Raw genomic sequence first — 17,574 nt, 5'->3', positions numbered from 1 at the left:
TGAGTTTTTTTTACGTAGAACACGTGAAGGCAGCACGTCTCGCAGTACCAGTACCCACCATTGGTAGCGCTGTTTCCCCCAAACAAAACAACCGAAAGAACCTGAAGAGCGCTTTTGGTCTCCGGCTGACTGGAGGTGGAGTCTGTAAGAGGGGAGGGAGAAGAAAGGGGAGCGGAGGAAAACGGGGAAAGGCAGATAGAATAGAATCGATAGGAGGACAGTGGATGATTTACGCCTTGAAAGTTACTTAAAAACACACCGAAGAGTTGCGGCATCAAGAAGTATTACAAGATGATAGCGCCCTACTTCCGAGAGAATTTTTGGGTAGGTGGTGCTTTTAATCTATGCTTTTTGCACCGGTACTATTGCTTAATGGTTCTGTCGCGGTGTTCCATCCCTACTATATTCGTGTCAGCCGGAAAAGCCACTGTGATTGCCGGTGTGGAGGTAGTAGGCCGCTTCGTAGATGTTGCTATAACAGTGTTGCCCGGTTCCGTCACATTTAGCATGCCCACCGGCCTTCGTTTATTTTCCACGGCGATTTTTATTTTGCTACCCTGGGGTTTTGGGCCTCTGTGAAGCCATCTAACTTGAAATGTTTTAGGAACCCACCCCCTTTCCGGCTAATTGGTCATTACACGCTTGCCTGGGACGTTTATAACTAGTTCCACGAATTTGATTGGACGAAAAAGCTGTCAGTCACAGTACTGTCTCGCCCTGGTCAGGTTCTTCCGCCACAAAGTTTCAGTGAGAGGCCAGATGTTCAGCAAGTTGCAGAACAGCGTCTAAACAGTAGAATTTAAAGTTGACCAGGTTTTATTTGTAGATTATGCAGTTATGTTTTTTTTATCGAAAAAGGTAATTTGTATACTCTCATCAGTTTATTGGCCAAAGGTAATTCTCGATTTAGCGTGGCTGCGTTATACAATGTTGATCAAAACACATCTCTAACGATTCTTCATTAACTGACATTTTATCTTATTTTTTGAAATTTCTTTTTATGCCATTTATTTTTAAGTACAACATAAAGCCCACACACTGTTAGCTTTAGCCATTCCACTGCATCAGCCACATTTTAAGTCTTTTATTTGTTATTTCTTTGGTTCATGACATAACCAGTTATCTCACTCAAGCTCATGGCTAAAAAAGGGAAATAAATGTGTTATGACAATTCATATGTCATTGCTTCACTGATCTTGGATCTGGGGCTCTCCGGTCCTTAGATTCCATGCTTGACTTCAAACACAGGGAGCAGTTTTAGACACACACACACACACAGTTAAATGCAACACTATAAACATAAACTAAAATGTTTGAGTGTTGCAATAGCACGACGCAGTGTTGCATTAGCCCTTCTCTATGAAGAGAAACATTGCTCTGACTAGCTGATCTGACCCCTGGTAACATCACTTGCAAATGTGCAACTATTGAAAGGACGAAACACTCGGTGGTTTCAAACCCCAAAGTTTCTCCAAAAACGACTTCATCGTGAACTGAAGCGAAACGAGCAGAGTTGACTCACTCGCGATTCTTCAATCTGGCCTTTGTGCCCTGCGGTGAGCCACAAGAGGATCTACTGATCAGAAAGATCAGCTGTGTGTTTACCATGCAGGGCACATACACGGTTGGCATTTGGGTGTTCGTCCTTTTTGAATTGACCTGACTATGACTGCCGAGCACAGCGAACACTTGCACACATTAAGCTGTTGTCATTTAAACTATAAAGCTCTCTTCGTTTCTGAAGACCATTCACCATCGCACACCTTTGATCGGTAGTCTCTGTGGAGCTGTTTTGCTGCTCATTCATTTCCTCGTATGTAATCTCGATATGAATCTGTGTTGCGAGGCAAACCTCAGCTGGATAAACACGTTTCTGCACAGTGGTTTAAGCATTGCTGTCTGTCTCAACGTCACAGCGCTTTAATTTTCTGGTAGCTGTAGCAGTTCCTCGTTCTGAATGCTAGAAGTTCATGTCTGAATGGGCCATTTCCTGATGGTCTACCTGATCCGTGTATGACTACTGTCATATTTTAAAAGGCCACCAGCAGGACACACAGGCTGTCCGCTATATTTCTGACGACTCTTTACTGGAATGTGTTCGCCTTTAGCGTGGCACAGAAAAGTAAGATGGTAGCGTGATAAGTAAACAGTCGTGACACAGATACCGGGCTAGTCTTCTCCTGAGAGCATGTGTATTTCTGTGGTTAGTGCACTCATCCATAGCATGCTGTGTTTACTTTTAAAGACTTTATAATCGTATTTCTAATTGTAATGTGCATGTCCCACCCCCAGGCACGAGTAGGGGTCAACTACATTTATATTTGTTACATAAACATCAGCCATACCGTTGCATCCAACAAATGCCTGCTAAGTTGCTGGTGGTCTGAGGTGACAGCAGGGTTCACTACCGCCTCCATGGTCATGTGACCTACAGCAGAAACCTGTGAGGTCACCCTGCTGTCTAGCCCCTCAAGGTTGTGGTTAACGTGATGTCTGGAGACTGAGGCAATCTTTATTTTCAGTAATTCTAAGTTCCTCTGAGGGAACTTGTGCAATATTTCTTTGTTATTTCAGCTCTGATTTAAAAGTGAGTGTTTTGCATGGGACAGTTGATCCTTTCATAAATACTCTATCACCATTATCACTAATACAAACCACAAAAAAGTGCCACTGCTCTGAAAAAAAGGAAACCTGTTAAAAGGCTCAACACTTTCATATATGCCTTTTTTTCCATACATGATACTGACCTCAAGAGTTTCAGGTCTGACTGTACAGAGACAACAAGCCATTTAAAGAAGAAGGAATGCAATTTAACAGTCAGGGAAAACGAGGCCTGCGTTGCTGCCTGTCAGATATGAACGCTCAATTCCAAACTGGCAGGATATTGAAACAACAGTTGCACTTCAACAGACAAAGTGAATTCTTGTCTTCTGTCGCCAGGCCGACGTTACGCCTTTGCCTTATCACAGTGGTTGTATTTCAGATTAATCAGGCCAGCCATGGGATCATTTCCTCCTCACTGGTCTCTTATCTTTAAGGCTATGATGGGGTGTAAGATCATTTTGACCTTCATTTAAATGTTGCTTGTTTGCTTCTTATTTTCCGTCAGGGTGCATCGCCTCCCGCTTAATGCTTGACCTCTTCCCAGCAAAAGCATTAGTGCAGCCATTACATATAGATTTTTACTGGTGTATCGTGTCTCAGAGATGCTGCTATTCTACTCTAGTAGTCTTTTGGCTGATGGATTGATGTATATGCTAACCTCATCCTCCATTTGGCATAACTCTGAGCTCGCAGGTCTTTCCGTCTCACTGTGAGCATAGTGAGTACTACTGAATTTCAGTCTGTGTGCTCGGAATATTAAACAGCCAAGTAGGAGCTCTTTCATCAATGAGTGTCCAGACTTGACACTGAGAAACTCTGCGTCCTCCCTCTGCTCGTGTTGACTCCCTTTTAGTTCTAAACCCGCAGAAGACTGGGACAGGGATTTGAAGGTAACTTATAAATCTCAGATCATTTACATTGGCTCCAGCCTGTTCTCAGCTAACACCTTTAGCATTAGCTTTGGCAGAACCAGCCAGTCTATTGTAACCTGCTGAAAGTACCACTACACCCTCAGCTTGTTCCTGTGTTTGTCTTTATTTTTCTTTTGTACTCATTGCAGTCACATCACAAGTGAACACCGCACAGAATGGAAGGTTTCCTGTTGATGTTCTGCCCCATACGGATGTGTTGTACATTTTTCTCACTTCTCTATTTTTTTCCCTGAGTCTTCCATAAAAGGTTAACCTTTTTCTTGCCTGGTGCGTCTTTGCGGCACATCGGAAGCATTGCATTGCAGGGTTCCATTATTGGTTAAATCTAGGTTGTAGCTGAGAAGAAGATGCTTTTGTTGTAACATCTATTTGCTCTGTAAATATTGAGCTTTTGCTTTGAGCTTCACTTTGGCACAAATGTCCTGAACTTTCATCTTTGACATTGGGTGGGAACAACAAAGCTAACTGTGCTAATCCAGCTTTTATAGTAAACTGCTGACAGTGGATGGAACCAGTACACGTGTGTGACAGTCGACACAGCGAGACCCAACTGTCTTGGCAGATTAAGGCAAGAATGTGAATATTGTGCGCAGATGTGTCGTTATGTTACAGGACAGTGATGCAAAAGTCTTTTCAGATGTGAGCATATAATAGCTCACTTTGTCAACACTATTACTCAGTGCTTTAAATAGGAGGAAAAGGTGCTGATACTCCCCTCATTCAACTGGTGGCAGGTAAATTAGGTAGTGGGTGCTTGGTACCAGTAGATCATTGTGATACATTCAGATATCAGAACACAAATAATTTGTCCCTCCTTTCTCTGTGTGTGTGCACTTGATTCTGGCCTTCAGAGGGGGTCCGCAAAGCTTATTTGCTTGTTCTTGTCTTGCACAGGGCCTTCATTGTTATTGTTGAAGCCTATTGCAACAGGTGTTGCTAGCAGAGGCGCTCCAGCCAGCCTCCTCTGTTGTTAACATTAATATTTGTCTGCCCTCTGCCATCTTCTCTGTCAACATACAATCGTCAGGTTCTCTTTGTTTTGAAGCCACGCCAGCCTTTAAGTGTACTCACCATATGACTCAAACCAAACCGATATTTCAGCTGTGATCTCACACCAATTTGACGTCCAATGTCTTCTTCGGGTGGTTTTCGGCAGACTCACCTCTGCGAGACCCGCTTGCAAGTGAACACATCATGGGTAAAGGGACAAGCAGGCGGCATTTTCTTGTATGCATCGCGCGTGTGTGGCCTGCGACTTGTGTATTTGTTTACCCCTTTGTGTGATGATGATTTTCATTCATTGATAGTAGAGTTAGGAGCAGGAAGACAACATTTTTGCTACATGTACATCTGTCAAATGGTTCATTTTATATATCTTAAAGTCCAAAGCATCATCATAATGATACACAACACCTCTGTAAGTTTTGGGTTTCTTGGCATTAATTATTTGGAGATACGTTTGAATTTTGAAAATGTGAACATTTAGGGCATGGTTCCAGAACCACTGACACACAGGTGATCAGCCTACCTGGATACCTGCTTTTCAATGCGCTCAAATATGGCAAGGATGAATGTGATTGACCAGAAACAGCTGCAAACCCATCTGGAGCATATGCAGACGGTGGCAGTACTGCTTTTAGAGAAAACGCTCACCATACGCTAACTGAGAGGACATTTACACTTGTTCCTGTAGCTGACATGTCTCTCTCTGATACCCAGGGTGAAAAAAACAATGGCTTTGACGTGCTCTACCACAACATGAAGCACGGCCAGATTTCTTCGAAAGAGCTGACAGAATTCATCAGAGAAAGGTAAGACGGCAGGGTTTGCTGCAGCAGCTTCTCCCATGCATTCACAATAATTATACAGTTATACATTATACATTCCTATCCCTCTTGCGTGCTTTGTGGTTCTTCTCTGTGTGTTCAGGGCTATTTTCAAGTCAGCTCTGACAGTGCAGTTCCTTGTATTGTGTTTATAGCAACACCCAAATTCTTGGCTGAGGCAACAGTTTAATCCCTGTGACTGTGGCCGCCAACTGTCCTGGTGCTTTTACCAGTTAATAATTTAATGAATTTATCACAAAATTGCCCAATATAATGATCAGAAGGTGCAGCGTTATGAATAAAGGTTGAGAAACACTTTCAAGTGAGTCCCGTGGTAAAGATGAGCTCTTGTTGTCTGTGGGAATGCGACCTGTCACACGAGTCTTGCTGTTGGATTTTTGCTTTTGTCCTTGTAAACAGTTAAAGACCAACTTCACTGATAAACTACATGAGATAGACAGATACTAGTAGCAATATCTGTCCAATGCTGAGGCACTGAATTTGCTTTATTTTTGAGGACTGTTGTTGCAGTTGGAATAAATGATTCTTTACAGTTCATGAGCAAATAGTTTCTTTCTATTCAATCATGTGTTGCACAATGAAAGTGAAGTACATCAATGCAAGCCCTCAGTGTTGGCCAACAATGTTGTGTATGGTGCAAGAATATGTTGTAATTCCATGTCAAAATATGGCATCTTTTCTTCCACTTTGTCAGTGTCACTGTTACAATGACTGTTTTTAAGTACGTTTACACTTACTAAAAATGGGTCTGTACATCATTGGAATGTTTTGTTGTTGACATTTGACTTCATGTCCTGAACATACTTTTTTAAAATAACCAATTTAGCCTTATCAATGCTCAATTATTAACACCTGCACTTAGAGGTTTTTGTATGAACTGTTTAAATGAACCGTTGAAGTTTAATTGTTTAATTAATAATCTGTTGCGCGGTGCTGTGCTTCCTCCAAAAACTGTGCTGTAGCTCCCTCTGCTGGAGAAAGAAGCTCCGCGCAAGGAAATCTGAGCGTAGATCCCAGCCGGTCTGTTGGCCAAAGCTCATGTACACGATTCAAATCAATTATAAATGCTAAAAATATTAGTATTTGATCTCTTTTAATTGAAATTACGGTTCAAAGCTAAACAAATGTGACTTTTCAATTGGCTGATGTGCCAAATTTAGCTGTTTTATACAACTTACAATGTAAATAAAATCTGCACACTCTACTGTGCTTTATGTTATATAAACATTATATTGTATGAACTCGGTTATTGCCAGATATATTACATATATAAAGACGTACATTCTTTTAATGAATTGTGAGCTTGTACACAATATTAACAGGAAATTATCTGTAAGGAGAAATAATCTACAAAAGTTCTACTTTTGTGTTCCATTTGTGTGTTTCTTCACTTAACTTTGTGTGTGTGTGTGTGTGCGCTCTCTGCTGGTTGACCTCATTCCTGTGAAGTCACTGCAGTAAGAAAGAAAAATGAGAAGGTGAAGCCAAATGAAACATGCATAATTCACACGTTCCCTCAACACCACCGTGTTTTGAGAGGGAGGATTTTTCTTTACAGTTGTCACTTTGCTACTGAAAGGGGGATTGAAAGAGAAAGGAAGGAATTCAGACATTTGCTATTATCCAGGTTCATGGACGCATCAGTCATATCTGGACAGAAGTAACCGTGCTTGTGTTTTCTGCCTGGCTTCATATGAGTTTAGGGGATTTTAAGCTATTATTCACCTGCAAATGCTCCACAAAATGTTAGAATCTGACATTTGTAATGGTATATCCATTAATGTAATGGTACAGACATTTTCACAGGACTTGGTTGAGCTTTTTGTGCATTTATATCTATTTCAGGATAATGTGTGTGAATTTCTGTTGTGTATAGGAGCACTATTGAAGAGACCTATGCTCGGTCTATGAACAAACTCGCCAAGACAGCCGGTAACTTTTCCCAGCTTGGGTGAGTCTAAACATTTCAGTTTTATAAACTCATCGATAGTATAGATTCATGTTCAAGGTATTAATGTGTTGTTGTCTGTCCCAGGACCTTCGCGCCAGCGTGGGAGGTGTTTAAGAGCTCAACGGAGAAGCTGGCGGGCTGTCACATGGAGTTAGTCAGAAAATTACAGGAACTTATCAAAGACGTTCAGAAATATGTCGAAGAGCAGGCCAAAGCACACAAAAAGGTAAACAACCTGAAGCTTCACAAGACGCTTGACAGGTGTCCTATTGCTATTTGTCTGTCCTCCCTGTAAATCCACGCCCGCAGCTCTTATGTCAGATAAGCTACCACAGAACCGAAAGCAAAGTCTGAGCCAGTCATTTGTGAAGCCATGTTGGTGTATTGGCTGGAACAAAAAGGCTGTCACACTTTCTCTCCATCACTTCCCTCCTTGTTCCGTGAGTCTTGGCTGCGTTGCAGATGCAGCACATGGTGTAGCCAAAGGCGAAAGTCATAAAAATAAGCAGCTGATTTGAATTAGAAGCTTAAAATTCTGTGCATAATTTAAGAATTTTGCCAGTTCTACTCTCATTAACCAAACTCACTGTGTAGCAGCTGCAAGATGAATTATTGCCCATTAATCACAATCTCTTTTTATGTCTTTCCAATAAGTTTATGTGAAGTTCTATAAAGGCGTACCTTCAGTGACTTTTTCTTCATTGGCGCTCCTGCTATTAATACATTTTAACCGCTTCCCGCTGTGTCCTGCACAAGGAGACTATGGGAGGATTTCGAGCGTTTTACGAGACTGATATCAAACTTTTCTTTCACTGAAATTGCGCCCTAATTAACACAGAGATTCCTGGGCCAGTGCTGGACTGCGGGACACAGGCCATTTTAGAATATCCACAGTCAGATGAGCACGAGTAATACTTGCACTGATTATTCATGCTTGTTATGATGCTAGACAAAAGAAGAGGTGGCGTCTACCTTGGAGGCTGTACAAAACATCCAGACCACCATTCAGGCGCTGCAGAAGTCCAAGGAGATCTACAACTCCAAAACAGTGGAGCAAGAGCGCCTCCGCAAAGAGGGGGCCACCCAGAGAGATGTGGACAAGGTGGGAGGCCACATTTGCACATACACACACCCACATAATCACAGTATGGTAATAAGGCATGATGAAGTGCCTTAACCATCCACTTTATACCCGCAATAAAACCCCGAAGGTTTTCTGCCTGCTGAGGTTAAACAGAACTTTTTCCTTTGCGGGTTCTTCAGTTGATCTTGGGAAACAGTGGTCTATTGTGTATATAATGCACACTGATGATAATCATTCATCTGTCTGTTTATGTCTTGCAGGCTGGAGTGAAAGCCAAAAAAGCTACAGAGACCTATAAGTCGTTTGTGGAGAAATACGCCTCAGCGAAGTCCGAGTTTGAACAGAAGATGGCAGAAACTGCTCAGGTATTCACACGTTGTCCCTGAAACACATGTTCGCTGCCTCCCTCGGTGGCGTTCAACGCTCTTTTGTTTGGAAGAGCGATGTGTGTGCTGGGGAGTGTGTTCCGCATTTGTGCCCTGTATCATCTCCAGATAATGTTTTTTCCTCTGTAATGGAATCACAGTGGAAACCCCTGATTGGATCCATCTGACAGACTGATTAGATCAACTCCAAATTAAAATCAGATCGGTGGAGTTTGGCCTCCATATCCTCCCGCACCACAGCAGCTCCACCACCAAAAGTGGTTCCAGTGATCCTCTCTTATCCCCAGAGAAAGCTGTGCGGCAGCCCCACTTCCCCCGGCGCTGCAGTCAAGTCATCTCGAAAACCCAGCACATGTGGACACGAGTTCTAAACAGTAAACACATGTGCTGTCTGACATCACTCGGCCTCCTTCATGTGTGTTCTCTTCTGTGATTGCGACAAAACCTACAGTTTTAATTGCGTGCATGTCTTTGGAGTGTAAATCCAGGAACTGCTGGCTGTTTCTTTTTGTTGGGGGGGGGGTTTACATGTCTGTGGTTGGGAAGATTCATCCTCCTCCTCCGCCACACTGTGATTTTTTAGGTTATGATTATTTATACTCATTCTCCTTGGTTAACCCCAGAAGCCCAGATCAGACCAGAAAGCAAAAATGAATTCCTCCTGATGTATTTTGTGAAGAGACTAATTGACATCTCATGGGAGCTGATATGTGTGTGTGCATGTGTTTAGGTACCCTAGACCACCCAAACAGATACAGGAAGCAGCCGGGGCAGAATATGGAAGCACTGTTTCCTGGGATGCTTTTGTTTTGGGTTATTGTGCCTGGAGAAATGATGCTATTGATTTTAAAGAACACTACACCTGATTTGTTTTCCAGAAATTCCAAGACATTGAAGAAAACCACGTTCTCCACATGAAGGACATCATTCACTCGTACTCGCAGTCTGTCGAGGAAACGCACGTCCAGATAGGGGAGGTGAGTACATCCACGCGCACATGTACACGTACAGTGTGTTAGACATTCCTGTGGGTGGAGTGGGTGTCTCACTGACCTGAAGCTGTGCTTGTTGGGTTCACTGGGTGTCATATCAATTAGTGTCATCTTTGATCTCTATAATCGTTTAACAGAGAACCAGGAAGTAGCCCATTCATCCTTTTATACCATGTAATTACAAATTGATCAGAACTTCCTCAACTATTAACACATCAAAATCCGGTCTGAGAGTTAAAAAAACAAAACAACCCAACTTTCTAAGCTTGATTCTGTAAGTGTGGGTTAAGGTCTATGATAATGGTATCAGGATTAATCACAATCAAATGCCTTCAAGATTAATTTGCAGCCGTGTTAATCACTGATTAATTTCAATTTTAATCTTTATTTATTTAATAATCAGAAGTACCACTGCCCCACAAGAATAAGTGAAAACCGTAACCTGAAGTTGCTGCTGCTCCTTCATCCCAAAGAGGGCAGTGCGGCTCCACTCTCTGCCTCTCGGCACCCTCCTCCAGCTAGTGCGGCAGCTTGGAAAGAATGTGGAGCGACAGGCTACCACGGTTACTCAGCCCCACAGGTCCTGCTTTTTGAGCAGGAGATGGGCAGTGCTGCTGCCTGTCACTCAACCAAAGCAAAACACTGTGTGAAAACTAAGCGGTCAGTTAATCCAAATAAATTACGAGTAGTAAGTAGTATAACACTCATCGGTCCAGGGTTTGAATTACCTTAGGACTATTATTACTGTATAATGTAGGGATTTGAACAGGAGGTGTACGAAAGAGGCAAAAGTGTAAAAACTCACTGTGGCTGCAGACTTTTTACACTGGAAAAGAAACACATGCAGTCGTACTCTGGCATGCATTGGGTTCAAAAGTAATCACTTATTCTGTTCGCCATGCACTGACACACACTAAAACACACACCGAAGACGTGTGTATTATTTGGAGCTAGACTCCAAAACAAATTTAATGACATATGGTAATTGCAGTATTTGTAGAACTGGATACGCTCTTCTACAAATATGAAGCCATGAGTGGAATTCCACATAAACTTTGTCCAGTTGCCCAAATAAAGTAAATTCACAAAGTTATCATCTCTCTCAAGAACAAGTCAAAATAAAGAAATCCCATATTCCTGTAGTTACAGAACATATTTTGCCAAAGCTTGTAGATATGCTGAATGTAAACCCGTAGTGTTTTTATTGGTTTACCCACGTGTTATTTCAAGTTTACTCTAGAATTCCAATATCTCATCTGCACTCTGCACCTTGTTAAAGGTTTTTAAGAGTATTTTTGATACATCACTTTAGCAGATAAGCCATTTTGCTACTCCTTATTTGTGCTAATGCCATTCTGTTTTGATACCTCACTGAATGCTGACTTTAAAAATTTAAAAAGTAAAGAAAAGGTGCTGAAGTTCGAGGAAGAATTGAGCTCACCAGACATCTATCATTCATGCTTCACAGCAGGAGACTCACAGCATGTGGCTAAATTAGACACTGCTATCAAAACACACCTTAGTATTCAAATTAAATTGTCAGGAGGTTAATCTGAAAATAATGTATTGGGCGGAATCGGTGCTACACAAGATTTGTAGTCTTGGCTCCATGTATTGTTCAAATTATTAAAAGAGGGAATTAAACATTTTCAAGACATCAAGGAAGTTCGAAGAAAAATCTGGTGTGTTTATCAAAGAATTGATTATTGAAATTAATTATCCCCTAAAGGATAGTTGGCCTTTTTAAAAAAAACAACAACCAGCAATTCTAACACATTTGGGAGCGTCATAGACTGTCTATAATGCACTATTTTTATACCCTCGGTATCGGTTCAGTGGACATGGAGGCTTATGGGACAAGACTGGAAAGACTGGAGAGTAAGACGAGAAAAAGTCTTACATAGATATGGAGTTCAGACTTGAATAGTAAGAAGTGCAGAGTGTTGTTCTCGTGGCAGAGAGCTTTCAGCCCAGAGATGTGCAGGTGTGTCTCTCGGTTTGCGTGCTGTGTTTGTTTTTGTAAGTGAGCATTTGTGTGCGTGCGTGTGTGTGTGTGTGTGTGTGTGGATACCTTGAAGGCAGATGCATGCTTTGGCCATGTGGTCAAAACTCTGCGTGGGTGAGTGTGTGTTTGTGTGACTTTGTGTGTGTGTTTGTGTGTGCGAGAGATAGAGAAGCAGGAACGGCACACAGGTTGATGACCTCCGTCGTGGCAGCAGCACCTGACAGATCGCGTGTGCTGCACTGAGCATACTTCCTCACCGCGGCAGTCTCCCTTCACCCACATCACCCCCCCCCCCCCAAACATCCTCTCCTGCCCAGGCACAGAAGGCTAATGCACTCCACCTCACCACGGGGGCCCAGGGGGCAGACACATATGTGTGTGTGCGTGTGTGTGTTTCTTTGATAGTGGAGCCAGTCTGCGCTTACAGTATCACGCATATCTAAATGGTTTGGTGAGATGGCCGTGAGTCTCTGCTCTTCATCCTCATGTCTATACATCCCTTTCACTTCCACCTCAGTAAACACACAAGCACAGCCAAAACAAACAAGAAAACAAACACTATCTTCCCTCTGATACTGCCCAAAGGACATAAGCGGACCGCAGTGGCAACAACAATGATTCATCCTGACGTTAGAATGACAGTGAAAGTGTCTCTGCTGGACAGTTACGGAAATAAAAACAGCCACTGCCTGCCGTGGATAAGTCTGCATGCGCTAAATAGGGAGCAAAGTGCATGTTTCCTTTCATTTATGTCATAAAGTAAAATGCATTAAACGTGACTCGAAGAGTATGTTTTATTTTCTCCACTTGTAGATGCATGTGTGGTGTGACATCACTGAAAACAAAAGTCAGGGGCAGTTACTGAATCTGCTTTCCGATCCGCGATCTGCTACACGTGTCCCAGCTGGAGAGAAACCTGTAGTTAATAATAAGTTGCATCAGTTAACCCTCTGAATCCAAAACATTTGCTTCTGTTTTTTGCTTCTGTCACATTTTTGCCTGCTATGCTCTCCTTTCTGTTGTCCAAAATCCGAGAATCTGACATTTAAGCCAGTTTTATCAGCAATTGGTTTGGAAAAAATGGTGTATTAGTGCCAGTCGTTTAAGAATAAGTGGTATTTTATCCCGCTGATGGGATTTGGGATTCGGAGGGTTAAATACCGTGCCATGCCTACAAAGTGAAAGTTAAAGTGCTAAACGTGACATCCCTGTTATGACATTTCAATGAAAACAAAGCTCTCCTGCTTTAGGATACGGTGTAGTTTCTTACTTGTCATATAATCTGAGCATCTTGATAAGGAAACAAATAAGAAACAATAAGAATTTCATGTTTATTTCATGTATGCCGTTTCAGGTACGTCCCATGAATTTTGAACATGTTTTCTGTTTTTTAGGTGCAAAATGAATTCACGAGGAACATCGTGAACACTTCAGCAGAGAGTTTAATACAGAAACTGTCTGAGAGCAAAGGGACGGGCAAAGAGAGACCAGGTAGGTCACCTGAATCTTCAGATTGTGTGTTAACAGTTTAGCAAGCCTTCCACAATTGGCCTTGCCGCGAGGTTTAAGGTGTATCGAGAGGGGCAATTAGATGTAGGAGAGGGCCATCAGAGCCAATCATAGTAATCTGTTGTAAAGATAGGCAGGCTTGGCATTCCAGTAAGCATGTGACGCACGGGGGCTTTTGCTGTGCTCACAGGCTAAGCAGGCAGAACCAACCTTTTCAGAAGGTCACAGCTCAACAATGACTCTTGTGTAAACTTTGCCATGCCACAATAATCAAGGGAATACTCCTCAGGCTCCTTCAGCTTTACCCCCTCCACCTCCTATTTGATACACACCATCTCATTTGCCCCTATTCATTTCATACCAACTCTGCTTAATTTTGCACTTCTAATTTAATGACATTAACCAGCCTGTAAAATGCGGTGCACGTGAAATCTCCCAGGTCCTTGCAGTGTATTATGTCATGTTACAGACACAAGTGTTCACCTCTGCTGTGTTTGTGTGTACACAAATGGTGACCCTTGTGTCCAGACGCTCCTTCCAAAGAGTGGTGGCCTTCATTTGTTTGGACAGCAGAATTAATTGAGGCTAAAAAAACGGTCCGAAAATTCCTCTTGTATCAAGCTGTTCATTAGGGATTGCGCAGCAGCTTCGGCCCTGTCAGAAAAATAACCTGTCTGTCCCCTGATTAAATAGCTGAACGGATGGTCGGTCCAGTGCCTTTGGAGAGAGAGAGGTTGAATAAACTTTCTATTGCGGAAACAATCCCAAAGTGACACGCTGCGAGGCAGGGGCGTTCGGAGTGTTCAACGATATCCAGCTGAGCTGTCAACTGGCGGTGGGCCAGACACGCAAACCCCCCCTCCGCCTCTCCCCCACTCCAGTGCCATGTGAAGCATATGCAATTTAAAAAACCATTCTCTGCTCATGCGTGACTGCATGCTTTCCTCACAGAGAGGAGAGGGAAGAGAAACATCTTTCCCTGTATAAACAAAGTCGTCTGTCTGTTTGGGAGATCTTTAAATGGTTCCTAATGTCTGCCCACGTTTAGGTACTATTCATGCGTCTGTTGTTTGGACTTTTTTTTGCAGTCAGAGTATATAAATATTGTCAGATGCAATAGCAGGATGCTCTCTGCCTGAGCGTTGCAGCTACAGCGTTTAAACATGTCAGAGCTTAAATAAAGAATATATATTTTTAATTTGTTCGCCTCTCTTTGGGTTTTGTTTATTCTCTTTGACATCTACCACACCGATGTAAGCGCTCTTAGCTCCTCCTTATGAAAATATAGAAAATATAGATATTCTCACCTGGATTAGGTCGCCACACTGGATTGAAAAGGCAGGGAGGGATTACCGACTTCCTCTCAGGAGAGGAAGTTCTTGAATGAGCGCGCCAATTTTGTTTTGATTGGCATGAAGCTAAAACACACCAACACTTGTTCGTGCTGTCATTGTGCATTCGCCGGCGGTGAAGAGGCCTGATATTGCACAGTAGAGTAGATCGGTCATTGGTGTGCTTTATCCACTTCGCTTGGCGTGATGCATGCCTCTCGTGACTCGACGCTTCCCTGCACTTCACTTCGGCGTTGCACACGCCAAACAATGCACCAATTCTGCTCGCGACTGGCATCCTCTGGGGAGACCGCGTCGGACTACTGCTGCTGTATACATTTTCGAGTTAAAATATCATTAGCTTTGTTGTTTTCAGGTCAAGGCATGTTAGTGTATTGGAAATCTTGCCACGGGGCCTTCCCCCCATCTCTTTTCCTCCTGCCCATGTTGCAAGCTATTAGGCTTTCTAGTTATGAGCAGTGCTTCCATCCATCTAGTCTGATAGTCAGATCTGATTCCAGGTCATGTATTATTAAGAAGAAAATATTTAGACTGCTAAAAATAGCATGTGATTATTGCTCTTTTTGTGGAGCTCTGAGGTCTGCTCACATGTTTGGGTGTGTGGTGTAACATGCTTTTAAAATCAATGGAGAAGCATATGGATCGCATGGACTGTTAGATAATACAATCACACACACCAACAGCCCGATTCCCTCTGTTCTCTGATTGACATGTACACTTATTGGACGTTGTTGCCTGTGGTTCTCCTACAGCTTCCAGTGTGAGCATGTTTGCGTGTGTATATGTTCCTGCATGTGTGCAAGCCTCCATAAAGGTTTCTGGCGGCACACTTGAAAGCACTGACGTTCCACTTGCATGGCCTTGGAGATACATGTGCTTAATTGATGAGCATCAAATTAAGTGTGAACTTTGTTGTTTTTCATTCCTCTCCCATGGTTTCAGTGACATAACCAAATAACCAAAATCATTGTTTTGTTTTTCTTAAAATAATGAATATGCTTCAGGGGATATTATGGTGAGTGGAATAAATATGAGAATTTGTAGTTTAATCCCCTGAATCTACAGTTTTATAGTGGCTTTATTCTGGTCTCTGCCCAAGAAAGTAAGAAGAAGAATGGCACGTCCAAAGGCCAAGAACGTGTAGCCTTTAACACTTGACTGCACATAATCTCTGACTTGTATGTTCTATTGGGACAGCGTTAGTGTGTTGTTGCGTGTCTCGCGCAGGCAGGTTTAGTTTCAGCTCAGTTTAAGTCTTCTTCTGTTAGCACTAAGGCTTCAGTGTGATTGGTTTAAAATAGTGGGCTTTTGTAAGGGAGGAAGACTCGGCGCTGCAGAGTGCTGTTTTGTGTTCCCAAGAGGGAGTGCCACATCTCGGCGAGGGCCACCAGACACACAGTTGACTCTGCTATTGACCCTGTCTGCCCTCTGGGACTAGCCTAGTCCTGTTTGTACACACACTCTGCATGGCACGCCAGACTGCACGTTGTGTATATGCCGAAGTGTGTTTGCGGTGTGTGTGTATGTGTGTGATTATTGCGTGATGTACATTCACAGCATTCACAGCAGTGGGTCATTGACCCTTTCTGTGCCAAATGAACCTAAATGAATTTTTTGTCTCATTAGGACCTATTGAGTTTGAGGAGTGCAATGCAGCCATTGCTACAGAAGGTAAGTCCTGATATTAACACAACGCGTGACATCTGGTTCAAATAACACGCAAAATGTTTAAACCCACTTCAAAATAGGTTGATTGTCTTTTTTTTTTCTTTTTTTTTTTCTTTCAAGGAGCCAAACCAAGAAGGCGAAAACCATTTAGCATCCCAGGTCGCAGGAAAGACAAGGACACAGACTCAACGTAAGACCTCAAGAACATTCAGTTATTTCTCTTCTGGCAGTGGAAAGCACACCTGAAATTAAATAAAGTCTCTCTTAGATGTAAAATAGCCACCAGTTTTGTTTGCTTCCATGGTTTTCTCCCCCACATACAGTATATAACAGAGGGATTAATAAATCAGATTAACAGTTTACAAATGATCACGTTGTTGTAATCATTTTGCATGACTTCCAAACACATTCTCTGGAACTAGGAGAATCCCTCACAGTTTATGAAATAAATAATGTGGAAATTTTGTCTTCCAGGGAGTCCACGGAAGTTGAAACTGCTGTAAGTATTTTTTCCAGATATTTCCCCCCCAGCTCATATTTTTGTATTAAACGCCCAAACTAGAGAAAATAGAAAAGCTTGTGGCCCCCCAGCACCCCCCCCCCCCTTTTTCTGTGTTTAATTGAACAATTTGTCATTCATTCATTTATTCATCCAGTCATTTGTGTTTGTGCCTGTAGAACACTGCCAATGGTGCTCCCCCTGGATACTACGGGGCCATAGACATCCAGAACGCAGTAAGCAAAGCTGCAACACATCAACACCCCACCTGTTTTATTATTTGCCTGATTAACAAAAGTGTGGGAAAATACGTATTTTATTAAAATGTTTTTTAAAATGAAAATGACAGCATTAACACATCGGCACGATTAACTGCAGTAAACATCAGTTTACCCCAAAACGGTCTGATTACACCTGTTTGGGATGTTGCACAGGTGAAGTGGTGGGTTTTTAACAGGTGGGAATGTCATGAGAGAGACATCCGACAAATGCTGCCATTTAAAAGCAAAGTGCGACATTAGTGACGTATTTAGGTCATTTAAAAGATTTTCCTGAATAGGCTCAGGAAGAGTACATAAACTCTTCGCCAGCTGTTGTGGAATTGGGGTTGTAAATGTTTAATGCACAATGACGCTGTTAAAAAAAAACAAAAAAAACGAAGCCCACTAAACTCTCTGTGTACACGGCGTTATTTGCTCAGATGGTTTTCGGCAAATATCAACGGCGAAGGTTTGGGAAAGTTTCC

General features: G+C 42.5%; 1 protein-coding gene across 13 annotated transcripts in view; it reads left to right on the top strand.

Moving 5' to 3' along the window:
- Nucleotides 1–151: 151 nt before the first annotated feature.
- The window catches only part of fcho2 (FCH and mu domain containing endocytic adaptor 2), a 32,333-nt gene continuing 14,910 nt past the window's right edge, over nucleotides 152–17,574 (top strand). For 4 of the 13 annotated variants that reach the window (XM_057019160.1, XM_057019159.1, XM_057019158.1 and 1 more), the window contains exons 1-12: nucleotides 152–324; nucleotides 5,256–5,347; nucleotides 7,260–7,334; nucleotides 7,419–7,560; nucleotides 8,284–8,436; nucleotides 8,679–8,783; nucleotides 9,683–9,781; nucleotides 13,196–13,292; nucleotides 16,289–16,333; nucleotides 16,451–16,520; nucleotides 16,805–16,829; nucleotides 17,009–17,065. In XM_057019160.1, the coding sequence (XP_056875140.1) occupies nucleotides 292–324; nucleotides 5,256–5,347; nucleotides 7,260–7,334; nucleotides 7,419–7,560; nucleotides 8,284–8,436; nucleotides 8,679–8,783; nucleotides 9,683–9,781; nucleotides 13,196–13,292; nucleotides 16,289–16,333; nucleotides 16,451–16,520; nucleotides 16,805–16,829; nucleotides 17,009–17,065 (993 nt within the window). In that variant the 5' untranslated portion in view covers nucleotides 152–291. The remainder of the gene's footprint in view (nucleotides 325–5,255; nucleotides 5,348–7,259; nucleotides 7,335–7,418; nucleotides 7,561–8,283; nucleotides 8,437–8,678; nucleotides 8,784–9,682; nucleotides 9,782–13,195; nucleotides 13,293–16,288; nucleotides 16,334–16,450; nucleotides 16,521–16,804; nucleotides 16,830–17,008; nucleotides 17,066–17,574) is intronic. The other 9 variants (XM_057019162.1, XM_057019169.1, XM_057019157.1 and 6 more) reach the window with 5 other exon arrangements.

Source organism: Takifugu flavidus, chromosome 20 (assembly GCF_003711565.1).
Source record: "Takifugu flavidus isolate HTHZ2018 chromosome 20, ASM371156v2, whole genome shotgun sequence".
NCBI lineage: Eukaryota > Metazoa > Chordata > Actinopteri > Tetraodontiformes > Tetraodontidae > Takifugu > Takifugu flavidus.
Note: the sequence above shows the minus strand (reverse complement) of the source record. Positions and strands in the feature narration are given on the sequence as shown.